Source organism: Embiotoca jacksoni, unplaced genomic scaffold (assembly GCF_022577435.1).
Source record: "Embiotoca jacksoni isolate LCO1_2020_lvr unplaced genomic scaffold, fEmbJac1.0.p SCAF_12, whole genome shotgun sequence".
In the NCBI taxonomy this organism is placed as follows: Eukaryota; Metazoa; Chordata; class Actinopteri; family Embiotocidae; genus Embiotoca; species Embiotoca jacksoni.
Window position 1 is genome coordinate 3,821,359 of NW_027185252.1, and position 15,751 is coordinate 3,837,109.

Genomic DNA, 15,751 nt, shown 5'->3' on the forward strand with positions numbered 1-15,751 from the left:
TCTATTAAAGCCACATCTGGAGCTTAGATCCATCAATAAATTTGTCAATTTAAAACCACCTCATAATAAAGTCCATTCTCATAACACACAAACCACAGTTAGTCACTGTAATGGCAAAGGTAGATGAAGATGGCTTCCATAACTGCAATATTCAAGAACTTTCCATCCTTTTAAAAATTTCCATGCCAGCAAATGGAGGAATTAAATTTTGATCTTTTAAGCAGAGGTTAGTAAAACAATCCAAAAACGTATTTAAACTGCTTGGACAGCTTCATGGGTCTTGCTGTATTATTGGCTTTCAATATTTTCCTGAACTGTAAAATAGAGGGTTTTATTTTCAAAGTCAGAAGCTCCACTCGTGTGGACAAAAACAAACTGCTAATGTTCCCACTATTTGTTAACGAACACATTTGACCTGGATGCGGTTTAGAGTCATTGTTCTGTCACGTTTTGGAAGCCATCTTTATGAACCCAGACATTTCTTTATCTTTCCAGCTATCTGCCACAGAACTGAAATGAATTGGGGATGATTGTCAGTGATATCATTTACTAATCTGCTTCAGTGTAGGCGTTACGGCTGCCAAAAAAACCTCACTGATGTTGTCATGGAAATGAGCTACAACTACATAGAAATTACGTAAAAACAATAAAATACCATTATAGTCATTCTAAAATCTACATATTGTTCTATTTGTGTTTTTCAAAAAAATTATAGTTATTTACAATTATTACATTGCCAGGGATGTTCTTCATTTCAATGCACTGATGTCATTTTGGACAGTAAAGTTTATCACTAAACAATTTAACTTTTTTACTCCTAATATTGCCATTGGCTCCAGAAATCAAGTATGTTATTAAGTTTGTTCACGCATATAAAACTGTGGCTTGAAGAAGTTTTAGTTTAGGAGCAAAACATTATTTTCTGTAACCTTCTAACTTTCACAAACAAAAATGGCAATTGTAAAACTTACAATTTTGCATTACAAATTATATAAAATCAGCTGATGTGCATGTCAACACAAAAGCATGAGCATCAAATACACGTGCTCACTGGCCTGTTGAACTAATCATGCAGCTGCCTTGGTAATCCATCTATCTTACATTCCAATGCCAACTTCCATGACAACATAAGTAGCGGGTAAGTTGAATAGACATCCACTTTCTATTCATTCAGTTCTGTGGTCATCCGAGTGAAAAAAAAAAAACAACAACCGGCAGAGCGGTTTGTGTTAGAATGACATCACTGCAGTCACTGCAGTCGACACTGGTACCTTCCTACGGGCCGCGAAACGGGGCGCGCGTCGAGCACCGGGGCTCATGGGGAGGAAGTGACCCCTGTACTTAAACTGAGGAGGAGGTAGAGGATGGGGGGTGGAGAGAAGAAGACAAGAAGAAAAAAGGAAGGGGGAAGGAAGAGGAGGAGAGAAGTAGGGAGAAAGGAGAAGTGCTACAAGGAGGAAAAGAAGAAGAAACCCAAACACCAGGAAGAGTGGAGGGAGAAACAAACAGGAGAAGAGAGTTGAAAGAAGAAATGGAAGGAGAGGAAAGAGGGAGAAAGACAAAGAGCAGAAAGATGAGTCACGCGTGGCAGGGGAAGGAGGGACTGAGGGACTGAGGGTGAGGAGAGGTTTGAATGAAAGTGAATGGAGCATTAATGAAAAAATAAATGAGGAGACAGAATGACACAGTTTAAAGGGGAAGAACGGAAGCGAGAACCAGCAAAATATGATCACTTCTCTGCTGACCTGCTTGCAAGCTTGATGTCACACTTATTTTTAAAGGCAAAACCTGAGTAGGTCAAAGGTTACCTCAGGTTCGGGGTCGTCATCGTCGAAGTCGTTGAAGGTGCTGTGGTCGGGGTTGTTGGATTTGTCCAGCAGCTCGATCGCCAGCGTCCTGCTGAGAGGCTGGGACACAAACGGGTGCTGGAAGACAGACAAGAGAGGAACAAATCAGAACAATGCATTCAAATCACTGATGGCAAAATTCTAAATAACAAAAAGTTTTAATGGTTGATTATCAAGATCCAAGTTTGAGAAGCTGTTTCATGTTTTGCTTTGCAAATAACTACAACGATTGCTCATTTGAGTTCTCACAGATTCATCTGCTGTTTATTGATTAGACTGTTAATTGATGACAAGTCAGAATGACAGATAGTAATTTTATATTTTTAAAGAGTAACCTGTGAAGTTTAAGCCGCCTTCCAGTATTTACATGGAAATCTTGACCTTACCATGTAAAGGGCCCTGACATGATTTAAAGTGGAATTTGCCGCTTTAAAAAAATAAAATTATATTGAATTGAATTACATCATGCAGTTATGTTGCTCCAGGAACTTTTTACCATCAGAAGCAAACACCTGTTACATGTGACCAAATCACATGATAATTTGCATCTTCATGAGATGTTGAGGATTGACATTGTGAGTAAACATATGGCAGGTTTTCAGATTAGATCTATCAGTTTATCTCAGTGGAATATAAAATGTATATAACAGAGGTCAGTGTTTCCCCGACCATTGGTCTTACGGGACCTCCCCCCGAACGAAACAAAATACGAATGTACTCATAGAACTGAAGTTACGACCCACCCCACTCCCAGCGCTGTGTGTTTAGGGGGAAACACTGGAGGTTATATTTTCAATGTTGTCTCGTTGCTCACCTGCAGCAGTTTCTCAGCTGTGGGCCTTTTCTTTGGGTTCTTAGTCAAGGCTAGCTTGACAAAATGGTGGAAATTATTTGTCCTGAGAGAGGGGGGAAAAAAAGAAAAGAAAAGCGGAAGGATTAATCTTCTGGCCCAGGAACAAGTGAAATGCGGCATTGATAAAATTTCAACAGCAGGGTTGTTCCGTCTACAGCACATGTAAAACAAATAAATCGTGGCCGAAGTGACGTCTTACCACTTGAGTTTATCTTTCAACTTAGGAGGCTGGAAATTACTCTTGGTCATTAAGAACAGAGCCCTGTGGGAAAAAAGCACCGAGTCAGTCAGAGATTAAACACCAAGTCTGTACAGTGATGTAATGCTGAAGTGGTGGAAGAGCCGCTCGCAGAGCACGCAGTTAGAATGACAATGTGCCAAACACAACAGCTTTTATAAATGTCGTATTTCATATAGAACATATTGAAATTTCTGCACACCAAAGTGGATCGACAATCTAAAGCAAAAATTTAATCAACAGAACGAAACCTTTGTGACAAAATTCAAAAGTGTAACTAATAATCATTAATTATTGATCCAATTGTTCTGAATTGGATTGAATTCAAGTACATAAAATTTAATTCATACATTTGAGAAGTCACACTGCAGTGCTATAAACAGTGATAGAGTTTCTCTGCTGGTAAGAATCCAATTTTCAATATCACATTGTGACTTTGTCTCACATTGACTGCAGGTCCGCTCTTCTCTCATCCCACTGTGACAGCCCAGCCATGTATTCTGACATCTAATAACCCCCCCCCACCCACCCACCCACACACACACCCACACACACGTACCTCATTGGGTGCAAGTCAAACATGGGAGGCTGCAGTTCGGCCAGCTCTATTGCCGTGATGCCCACAGCCCAGATATCACACAGCTGGTTGTAACCTCCTTTCCTCTCCACTGCCGCTACCTCTGGAGCCATCCTGCGGCGAAATAAAAAAGAAGGACCGGAGACACAAAGCGGGCATGAAAAAAAACCAACAATGTGATAAAATGTGATCTCATTTTTACAAAGAAGTAAACTGGGTTAATTAAACGGCTACACAGAAGAACAGAATTTAAATATTCAAGAGTCTGTCGCAGCAGCTGAGACAACAGAAAGTTCCCACCGTGACCCACAAATACTTTACATTCCTGGTTTGTTAAGGTTTTGTCAAAAGATGAATCGACTGCTTCGGCAATCACGTAAAAAAACATCAGCTAACGGAATAAACGGGTTAAACATTAGCAGTAGCATGACCCACATCAGGGAACTTCTTGGATTCCTACACTTTCCACAACTAATCGAAGTACTCATGTATGCAGTAGGATGTTGTATTTGATATATTTGCTCTACCTTCATGCACTATCAAGGGAGCTGATGGAGAAAAACAACTCACCAGTAAGGCGTTCCAATGAATGACTTCCTCTTGGCTAGAGTGGCTGTGATCTGGGCCGAAACCCCAAAGTCAGCTACGGCGATAAAAAAAATGAAGAGGGAAGTTAAAAAAAAAAAAAAAAAAGGAGGCAGGTGAGGATAACAGAGTGGAAGAATTGAAACAGGAGAAAGAAAGAAAAAAAAAGAAAGTAATAACGGAAAAATTATTAAAAAAAAAGTGTGAGTGCAAGAACAGAAATTATTATATGAAGGGGAAACAGAGGAGAGACCCAGATAGAAGGACACCAAGTGAGCAAATGAGGTCATTCAGATTCAGTCTTTTGAAGCAGAAGGTAATTGCAGAGGCCTCGCGTGCTCCTCTCACCTAGTTTAACGTAGCCGTTGTCTGTCAGGAGGATGTTGGCTCCCTGTCAAAAGATGAAACAGGCCACGCATCAGGACCCAACACAAGAAATTACACTTCAGGTCAATTTAAATTACCTTGAGAAGCACATTCAGAAAGGCAAGTTTGTTCCGGATCAATGTGTCCTGCAGCTAAGAATCAATAATCATTTCCCTGTTAAAAATACCAACAGCTGCGTCGCCACAGTTTTTGGGGGATCCATTTTTTTATTTCACTTCTTCTTTTTTTTTTTTAGCACTTAATGTATGTGTTTTTTACTCCAGTTTGATTAACTACAATGCCGCATATCCTACAGAAAGTTACAAAGGAATTGATTTTTAAAAATCCCACACAATGTTAACCATGGCTTAAGACTCAGAAAGCGCTGATACAGCTTTATAGCAATTTTTGAAGTTGTCGTGAATCAGATTATACTGTGGGAAAAAAAAAAAAAAAAAAAAAAAAAAAAAAATGTATATATATATATATACATATATATATATATATATGTATATATATATATATACACGTGTGCAACCTCTTCATCCGTTTCAATATTTTGTCCACACCCATACACAATATACAGAAAGTAACACGCCGTACAGGATACTTCACAGCAAATTATGGATAAACTGCATATTCTACAAACTGTTCTCCAAACTCACCTTTATGTCTCTGTGCATTTTGCCTTTGTTGTGTAGGTAGTACAAACCCTGCAAACACAATCACACAGCAGCTGATGTTATTGGCTCTTGCCGGAAAAAAGGAAACGATCATGTGATAATAATATTGAACCGTGATTCAATAATAAAGTAGCATTTTTGTCGCAGGAAGTCTTTGTTTGTCAAATAAGAGTCTAATTTCTAGGAGAATAGCTCAATTTAGGTGACTCATGTACAATACCAACACTTTATAGAGTTCCCACAGGTAAATTTCTCAGTACTCATTTACCTTTCATTTATGTTTCAATTTGAATCAATAATATTTCAATTTTAAAATGCACAGCACAATATGATCATCATTACCATCAAATATCTTTAAGCTTCTGAACCAATGCGATTGATAATCATTTCACACAGTAAAAACGTCAAGCATCTCCAGTTGAGCAGCCGATTAATCTCCTAAACTCCTAAATATATTGCTTTAAAGAATATGAGTAAATTATAAATATATTGTTTACTCTACCTGCAGGGTCTCCCGTGACATGTAGGCTATCTGTGACTCTGACAAAGGCCCGGTTACTGGAAGAGGGAAACAGGGAAGAGAGGAACAGTCAGGAAATCAGTCACGGTCACAGTGTGTGTGTGTGTGTGTGTGTGTGTGTGTGTGTGTGTGTGTGTGTGTGTGTGTGTGTGTGTGTGTGTATTGCCCTTACCGTGATAGATATCCTGCAGAGAACCTCCTCCACAGTACTCCATACTGATCCATAACTTATCTCTCCTGCACACACAAAGAGACCTCTGTGTAAGCGCACCTTCACGCACACTCACAACATCTCACGCAAGTTATTTCCTGTCACGCACACTTCCATCTATCTTTTATTTTTCTCAATTACACCAGCTTATCTCTCCATGTTTCTCTCTCTGACACACATACATACATACACACACACACACACACACACGTTTTGAAACAGTGATCAAATAGCATGCTTTAATATAAAAAACAGCAATAAACAAACACTGTACATATGACACACACACACACACACACACACACACACACACACACACACACACACACACACACACACTTACCGGAGATAACTGCCAAAATAGGCAACAATATTGGAGTGTTTACAGTCCTTCATCATGATAATCTCCTGCTGAACGACAGCGAAGTCCTCACCTATAGTAAAAACATGTACACACATTATTATTATAACGTAATATCTACTTTGACTGCCATTATGACTTCAAGAACAATATAAAGCGAGAAAGGAATTAAGTTTGTTCCTCATTTTTTTGTTGTTGTTTGCTTGTGAACGTTTAAGAGGGGCATAAATTGAAACAAGAACCACAAACAGACGGAAAGCAGCAGAGCGGCTTCTGCTCAAGTTCACCACTTTAAGACATAAATTATTCCGCAGTTAACCGTGTGAATAAAGTCGTGAAGCATTCGTTCATGGTTTCCTTTCCTAACGGAAAATAATGGAAGATGGAAACCAGCAGTGGGGAAGGGGAATAACCTGCCAGGAGGAAGACAGAGTTAAAGACAGTGAAAGAAGGGATGAAGAGCGGCGAGTGCCGGGTTGAGAGGGGAAAGTGAGGAAAGGAGTCCGAGGAAGGACAAAAGCAGTGGTCTGTAGAGGACAGCGGAGAGAAAGAGAGAGGAATCGATGCTGGCTGATGTAGAAAAAGAGGGTAAGATGCAGTATGGCAAAAAGGGGAGGCAAAGGAATAGAAAAAAAGAAAGAGATAACTCACCCGGTTCCAGTTTGATGACTTTGATAGCAGCCAGCTCTCCTGTGTTTACATTACGAGCCTGAAGGACACAAAGAGGGAACGTGAGTCACCGGAGGCTTCGAAACACACACTGAGCACTTAGCAATGTTGCATGTGTGACATTAAGGTAGAATGTGACTGAACTGGAAGACAGGAAGAGAGAAAAGAAACTGCAGCTGTTTTCATCCAACGAAAGAGCACAATACACAAAACGCAAGTTCTACCAGCCGAGTAGAAGCTTATGAATCTTATTAACATCACCTCTCAAAGGTCATAACCGTATTAGGTCAAGCTGTTGGTTGTATTTAGCGTTCGTCAGTGACACCTGTGTTTCTGTATTTTTCCTAAGGCTGCATTCAGACTGACATTAGCACTGCGTGATAAAACTTGGCTCCCTCATTCATTTCAGTGGGACCCCTGGTGCAGAGGACTCTGCCAAAAAAACAAAAACAAAACAGGGACGTCCAGTGGAAAAGATGAACCTGGCTCATCACAACACAATGCATCGCCATATGGCATCACAGCGGTTTAATAAATCAAGATACGTACAGGCGCGCAGTCCTGTTGGATTACTTTGTAAAGCCAACCACATATTTTTGCACAATCATCACAGAGAACAGAGTTGCGTAATTCTGCATTATAACTGGAGTACGATCTTAACAGACAATATTAGCCTGTCAAAGTTATATCAGTATCTGCTCTGACCAACGGCCCCTTGCTGTAAAGGTGAATGGAAACAACTAAGTCATTTAAAAAAAATTCGGAATCCAGAAAACTATGCAATTCTTCATGAAATGATGTCAGTATAGTTTGCACGAATGAGATTATCGGGCCGTGATGCAATATTATATTAATTGTGCAATTTCATCATCGGTGCTAAACTATTTTTTTTTTTTTTTTAAATTTTTACTAAATCAGTTGTCTGCAGCCAGTTAAACAAATTCAACAAAGCAGATTTTATATACAACTTATTCACAATACATTAAAACACAAACTCAGAACGGGTGGCAGAAGAATGCATGGACTTCAACAGGAAATGGACTTTTTTTTTTTTCCTGTATTCCTGAAAAGCGAGCATTAGTCGGACAGCAGGGAGGATTCCGGGATGCAGAGGTTGATTTTCTATAAATAGTGAGCTGTGTTTACATTCAGCAGCAGTGCTGCTGGGTCAGCGGTGGAATTATATATGAAATGTACATGAATAAATTATGGCCTTTCAGAGGAGACATGAATTGCTCGTTTCTCTCAGGCCAGGAATGTGCAAGTGCAACTGTGTGTGACGTTGCAGGAGAATCTGCGTGAGAAGGAGGGAGGAAGAGGCGTTAGCTGATAAAATAAAAATAAAAAAATCTGAACTTGAAAGCTTCCACGGGGAAACACCCACATCTACCCTGATCCTGGCGGCACCATCACAAGCATATTTATCCAACAATAGAAAGGAAAAAAATTTTTTTTTTAAAAATGGCATTTTACATTCCAGTTTGGTCACATTGCTGGAGAGTGATCACATGAAGGGCATACTTTCTGGTCTATAACATACAAACCATTATACATTGATCACGCTTCTGGTAGTGGAGTCAGAAACCCAGAGGTGATTATATCCAGGAGTATCAAAATGAAAATCAAATTCTATTTATGTTGTCTATGTGTCTGATGCAGTGAAGCATAATGTACTGACAGAACTGCCTAGTCAGCATGAACTGTGGCAGCCACCATGGCCTGAGTGGGGGGGGGGGTGGGGGGGTGGGGGGGGCACAAACAGCGACTTACGACTTCACCAACAACACATGGAGCACATAATCTCGATAAAAGGAGACAAAATTGAGCAAAGACTTGAAAGAAAACTGCAGCTAAAACGACTGCATTACATTAATTAGTGAAATAAAAAGGACAAGAATAGTTTCCTCAGTTCAAGAACAGGATCGAGTGAAGAAGAGGAACTGAGGCGGAGGAGGAGCGACAGAGGCCAACCCGCACCAAAACAAAGAGGTGGGAGAGACAAAGAGATGCACAGAGAAAAGGGGGAGCTCGAAGCAGAGCGGAGAGCTGAGACAGTGTGTCTTCAGTCAGCAGACAGACCCGAGATGACTCATAACGCTCAGCACCACCATTGGTGGCAACAACAAACAGCCTGCCTCCATTTGACTGGCTGACTGAAGCATGCCGTCTGGTATACGCAGTGGTTGGAGGTTTGATCGTTGGTCGAAAAACAGTGTTCAGCAAGGTAAAAAGTATTCAAGCGCAAAAGGGAAACAAAAACAGCCATGTGGAGAAGATCCAGGCTTCGCAACATTTTCACAAACTCTCAAGATCCATCAAACTCAAACCTGCACCGATAAGTGTGATTCAGAAAATCACATGCTGTCCATCAAATCCAATTTTGTTTTCTTGTGTGAAGCATGCATAAATTAACGCACGGCGGCCTCTCTCTCAGCGTAGCACTGCGATTTCCACAATGTAGCAGAACTATCCGTCTACACTCGATGTGTTGGAGCGACGACTGAACAAACGATCCAAAAAAACCTCTCAAATAAATCACCGAATACAAAGCTGTTTGCTTTGTTACATTTAAAGGTTGGGAAAGTAAAAAGCTAAATTTTTATCCTCTCCTTTAATTTATTCTGGGTGAGAACTCCAAAACCATCATTTAAACTGTCATGCAAAGGAATGACATCACCAATACATGTTGTGGCAGATACGACTCAGCGTTGAGATGTTTTGATCAAATTTGTCATAAGGATCTCTTCCAAGTGACCTCAGATAAAAAAAAACATCAAAAGATAAAAACAAACGCTATTTGTACAAATTGAACTCTTAAAACACACAATTAGCCACATACATTAAAATAAACACAAACATAAAATAAAGTACAACAATTAAAATCCTGCATCTACCACCAACATACAATAAAATACCATAACATTAATATCTATTTATGTCTTTAGTTTCACATGAGAGAATTTGCTTTAACCAAACTCTAATTTTGACTTTGTTAAGACGTACTTTGTGCCTATAGTTGTTCTCGTATTGACCGAGTGTCTTTCTCTAACTGAACAAAGTCAGTCATAAAAAGCGCTTGTTTTTCCTTTTGATGTAAGTAATGACATGAACTCTAAAGGCTTCTGCCAGTGGAGTCATTCACAGTCTGCCACCCCCGAATCAAAAGCACACGCAAGACAATTTCAGTGTCCTTTATTCTGCGCCTTCTGGTGCCTTTCTATCGCACCGATAGCTGCCTTGCTCCAAATGGCTGAGCAACAGCTGACCTGACTCGGGTAAGGTTGGGGTAAACTAAAACCAATTAATCTTTTAATTTTGGAAGAATTTTGATATGGAGAAACTTCCATCATCAACAGCTCTAGGAGGCTGTAAGTGTGTGTGTGCGTCATGTACTCTGCATATGGGCAGCTCAGTGGAAAATCAGTGGGGGGGGGGTTCACTCTCTGCTTTTTTTCTCTTGACCATGGAAAGCAAACAAAGAACCACCTAAGCAATGGCAGCTCACCGTGCTCATCATCTCACTCAGCTTTGAGTTGTAATCCTTTGACCGCTGTGAGACAAAGCAAGGAGGCACCGTTTGATTGTATTGTATTGGCTGTTGATAAACTGGAGGTACGATCACAACAGCTCTGAAAGAACAAGCTCCTACGATTAACAGTTCATCCTGTGGGACAGTAATATTAAGAGGTGAACTTCTGTTTCTGATTGTCTAACTTGCACAAGATCAGAGTACTGTTGCTCCTCTTAGCCGCAATGAGTCACCTCAGGTCCCAGATTCAAATCCAAGGCTTCTCAGGGAATCAGGAAGGACCGGCTTTGTTCAGACCGCAGGCAACAGTGACACAGACCAGACTTGGTGTGTCCAGACTGGTCCTGACATCACAAACCTGCATGGGTTGCTGTGGCAACGGCGTACGCGCAGCTACACTGGTGACATGGAGTGTTGTTGTTGTTGTTTGTCCTCTACAGCGCGAAAACCAACACTTTCTGATGTAGCATGAATTGTGCTCACTATGTCTCTCTGAAAATTACATTGTCAGCGAGTGTCACGTTGCGAGCGACGCAAGAAATGCGATCCGAGCCGGCGGAGCGTCCGGACTGACACGCATCTGAGTGGAATCACATTTCAAACCACCTCCAAATGTGGTTTGTATCCGGATTGCAAAAATCGCATTTCATGTGGGTTTTTTTTTTCTGCTGTTCAGGTTTCCAAAAATCAAACTGGATGTGACAAAAACAATAAAATGGGCTGGCAGTCTGAACATTGCCTTATCCGCCATCACAAATGATAAATATTCTGATATTCAATCACGGCTTTTATTAAAATTTTGAGCAAAAATGCCAAAGATTCTGTTTTCAGCCGCTCAAATGTGGGGATTTGTTACACTACTGTACACTTTGTTACATTTCTGTGTCTGATCTTTGCCACCTCCTCTCCTCTCAAAGGGTCAAATGTTTTCTAGGAAAAACTCTCTGTTGTGTTTACAGTCTCACACTCACCATGTCATCATCAATCTGTCTAACATTATTTCAACACGCGAGCTCACAAACAGCTGGTCTCTTTTTTTTTTTTTTTTTTTTCTTTTTGTATTAACCAACACACTTCCGTGTAGCGGCAGTCCAGTAAAACAAGACCTTTCTGCTGAATGCTGCTCAGCAGCTCCACAACAACAGCCGTGGGTTTAAAGCCTGGCCCGGGGCGTTCACTGCAATAGCAGTTACCGATTTACTTCCCCCTAGAAGATTTCTCCAGGAGATTTGAAGTGTTCTTCCAGTCACTAACATGCTTCTCCGACATTTAAGATAACTAGTGCGTTAAGCCATGTCAAGTTTCAGACTTAACAAGAATGTCTGCTTTTATTCTGCTGACATGCATTTTCCAATTTTCGCATTACTTCTGTCATGTGAAAAGATCTTAACTCCAACTTTTTCACAGTGGATGAAAGATCTTTTCCTTGGGTGGTTAACTGACTTCCGAAGCTAGTCCATTCAAATAATAATAAAAAATTTTTTTAAAAAACTATTTTTTTTTAACTTTGTTTCTGTCATTTTTGAAACATTTTGAAATCAGATTTCTGGTCATTTTTTTTCAAAGGAAAGAAATCAAATCATTTTAACACTCGCCTAATGATTATCTCCTTTGAACTGAGGGGACGGCAATTGTTGGATATTATTGTTTTTAGGCAAAAGCGATCCTTTAATTAGTGTGAGACTTAAGTTTAAAAAGCGCATGATTCATTGGTATTTAGCTTTGGTTGACAAAATGGTGACGGTGCAACTCTATACCTTGTTTTCACAGAAAGATCCATGTTAACAACTTTGAGGCCCAGCCATTAGTAACACAAGGCCCTGGGGGGGAGGGGCAAATGGGAGCAGGTGAGGCCAAATGTGAATGCGGTGAAGTGTGTTTCATTAGCACACCTGTCTTTCCACAATCCACCCACTCTCTCAAGCTGAACACCCATAAACACACACAAGAGCCGTCCAAAAACTCTCCGGTCCGTTTCAAATCAGCAAAGTTACTTTTCTTTTAAGCACTCACAGCCTTTATCCTTACACTGCAAATAAATTCATCCACCCAGAGGAATCATTTAATCCAGCATTTACTATCGAGCTGCCTCCTTCTTAAAGCAACTGATGGGCTCTGCCAATAGCAATTTAATGACATTTGCTTCCAATACAGCTCAGCGGGGCTAAAAGGAAAATCACTGGAAGAAAGCAACACTGCAAGCTAATGAAACTATTGAAATTACTGAGGCGTAAACTCCATGGTGGAGCTCATCACTCCACTTGTTTCAAACGAAGCCACATAAACTGAAAACCTTTGAAAACAAGGTTGAGGTTTGCTGTTTGTGTGACGGAGTCCGTCCTCACACTGCTGGCATCATTATTTAGTATCAGCTCGTGAAGACACATACCACACACTTCACACACTGCTGCTACACAGACCCACCCAAACACCGCATGCATGTATGTACAGTATGTGTAAGTAGCAGCGGTTTTAAAAGACACAGAGAAAAAGGAAATATAATTTACGAGCAATAATAATCCAGACATAAACTTTCCTTTTCGGATTTGTCTGGCATGAAACAATCATTTTACCAAAGCCAGGTTTGAGCTCTCCCAAGTCCACCACATGATCACACAATCTGAAAATAGGATTTGACACTTGTTCTACAACGGTGCCAAGATTTATTGAAGTTCAGCAGCAGACTTGTACTCTGGCGGAGGTGTGATCATAGAGGTGCTCCGAACAACACCCAAAGATGTGCAGTCGATGCACTTCTAGTTATTTAGCAATAAAGCAGCTTTAAGCATGAAGGCTACAACTCCTCTACACCCGAGCCAAGTTTCCGTGTCTGGTTTTCCACCAGCTGATTAAAGTGAACGATCACCATCTCAACAGAGAAACCCTTTAATACAGAGGGATTCTTCGGCCTGGCTCTGATAATTTAACAGCTCAAGAGCTCATCCACTTCACAGAGTCCAGTACAGCTTCTCAACCTAAACATGGTGTCAGAAATACTAATTTACATTAATTTACAAGTCATCAGACAGACAATTAAACTGTGGTAACACACGGCTTTAAGTTTATTCTATGTGTTATGGTAAAGCAAAAGAATTGACTACCAAAATATGGATACGCAATATATAATTTCACAATAAGAAATGACATTTAATACAAGTTTAAATGTATCTTAATTTTTTTTTTTTAAAGGAATGAATTTGGTAGATTTCATGAATCAGGCCTGGTGATTGACAGTAGCAGCTAAGCTAAGACCTGCTGAGAGGAGGTTTTCCAGTTCAAACGTAGCATGGCAGTGCTGTAAATATGTTTGTTTGAGCGGGGGGGGGGGAAGGGGAGGGACCCCACTTCTTCACCTGTCACACCATTATTTATTTTGTGTTGTACCACTTCTATAGAGAAGTGTCATACCAGTCAAATGTCTGCGCTGTGGGAACGAAACCACGGGCTTATCTTCGCAGACATCGTCTAATATTTACTAAAGGAGCAAATACAAGCAACAGAACTGTTAACATCATTTGACTGTACTTTAAATAGCTGGTTACGCCCTGGCTTGTGATATTGTGAACTGCATTTGTTTACATAGTTAAAAAAGCTCCGAGCAGAAAAAAACATATAATATTAGAGACTATTTTACAATTGACTCTGAATGCATCTGTAAAACATACGAGACAAAGTTTTAACGAAACACATCAGTTCTCTTCTCTGAAAGAAGGGCAGGCTTGTAAGTATTAAGGTACGTCAACGCCGAATATATCCGATCATATAACATGATCTCTCCTTTACTAAAAGCTATGTTACTTCCTTATTTACAGTCATTTATATTTTGTATTCTTTGGCAACATTAACACAGTAAGTGAATTTAATACCCTGCTGCCTGAACCCCCCAGTCATGGGCTATTTTTACTGGTACATCTGGTTTTGTGCTTTGCCACAATACTGTGTCATTAACTGCTGTGTAACTATGCAGGTTATCAACACGTCGCAGCACCAGTGGCACAGAGATAAATTCCTGCATGAATTGCATTTGGAGGAGAGAAACCAAAGTGACACAGTGCCAGGATGGAGACTACAAATCCAGGGACTTTAGAGAACTTTTGTTGTTTGCAGGCTGAGGTCTGCACATCCACCTCAGCGAGCAAACAACAGGAGGAACAGGGACAAAAACAGGATGGTTGTGGCCCAGCAGCTTAAATTTGGACTCTCCAGCCATTTGTGTGTGTGTGTGTCTATGCATGTGATCATACAATCATCTTATTTTGTGTGTGTGTGTGTGTGTGTTCATGTCCTATTGTTTTACACTAGTCCAGCAGAGGAAGACGGTAGAACAGAGAGCTGCAGTGAAACGTGCACGCACGCACACACACACACACACACACACACACACACACACACACACACACACAAAGGAAGTGAGGAATCCTGCATTCCTGGACCACGACTGCGGAGCTGTGCCCCCCCCACACACACACACACACACACACACACACAAAGGTATAGCCAGAGGAAATTGTTACCGGTACCACATGTATAACCGTTAAGGACATCAGTCTTTACCTACATTGGGAGTGAATGAATGTGTGCATAGAAAGCCTCTTAATGTGGGTTCACGCTGGTGTTTCTTTTATGACGGGGCAATGAGCATCAAAGTCAAACCCAGGCTTATCTGCAAATATTTATTCAATCATGAATAGGTTCAAGATTCCAGTATGCAGTATGGCTGCATGGCTGATGCCTACTGCTGTGTGTGTGTGTGTGTGTGTGTGTGTGTGTGTGTGTGTGTGTGTGTGTGTGTGTGTACAGGAAGGTGGGGATTTAAAAAGGGAAATTCTGCCCACAATATGGCCAAATACGTTGTTTAACCATGTTAGTTTTATAATGTCAACTGCATGCCACAAACAACGATGTTGGCCCCGGGATGTTTGGCTGTTCTGGTAAACTGATGTAAAACCAGGATAAAAAGTGAGCAGGCATAGGAGCACTGCTTGTCCCTTATCTGAAGTCCAAAAAATACCCAGATAGCTGGCACATTTCTAAAGCACACACTCCAACTTCAAATTGATTTGTTATTAACTGATCTCTATCCTCTGTGAAGGCCATCGCCTCCTTCTGCTTCCTCAATCTGATGCCACGTACACCATCACCTCGAGAAAATGAGCAAATCTGAAAGAACACAAGTCATCCTGTGTGTTGGCAAACAGTTGGGTGGTGCTGTGTCCTCTGAAGCACACAGAGGGCTATTACAAAAGGGCCTCTTACGCTCATCCTTGGCGTTTTGAAGCAGTCGAAATGACAAAGTGGGACTGCAAAAGAAG

At 40.7% G+C, this 15,751-nt stretch overlaps 1 protein-coding gene across 8 annotated transcripts in view; it reads right to left on the reverse strand.

Annotated features, from left to right (window-relative positions):
• Positions 1 to 15,751, reverse strand: part of LOC138195155 (mitogen-activated protein kinase kinase kinase kinase 3-like) — a 43,275-nt gene that overhangs the window by 23,242 nt on the left and 4,282 nt on the right. For 7 of the 8 annotated variants that reach the window (XM_069144279.1, XM_069144273.1, XM_069144274.1 and 4 more), the window contains exons 2-12: positions 6,893 to 6,950; positions 6,224 to 6,314; positions 5,842 to 5,906; positions 5,652 to 5,707; positions 5,132 to 5,179; positions 4,449 to 4,491; positions 4,086 to 4,158; positions 3,498 to 3,629; positions 2,900 to 2,962; positions 2,662 to 2,743; positions 1,809 to 1,925 (exon numbers count right to left, since the gene is read on the reverse strand). In XM_069144279.1, the coding sequence (XP_069000380.1) occupies positions 1,809 to 1,925; positions 2,662 to 2,743; positions 2,900 to 2,962; positions 3,498 to 3,629; positions 4,086 to 4,158; positions 4,449 to 4,491; positions 5,132 to 5,179; positions 5,652 to 5,707; positions 5,842 to 5,906; positions 6,224 to 6,314; positions 6,893 to 6,950 (828 nt within the window). Of the gene's footprint in view, positions 1 to 1,271; positions 1,612 to 1,808; positions 1,926 to 2,661; positions 2,744 to 2,899; positions 2,963 to 3,497; positions 3,630 to 4,085; positions 4,159 to 4,448; positions 4,492 to 5,131; positions 5,180 to 5,651; positions 5,708 to 5,841; positions 5,907 to 6,223; positions 6,315 to 6,892; positions 6,951 to 15,751 lie in introns of those variants that run through there. The other variant, XM_069144278.1, reaches the window with a different exon arrangement.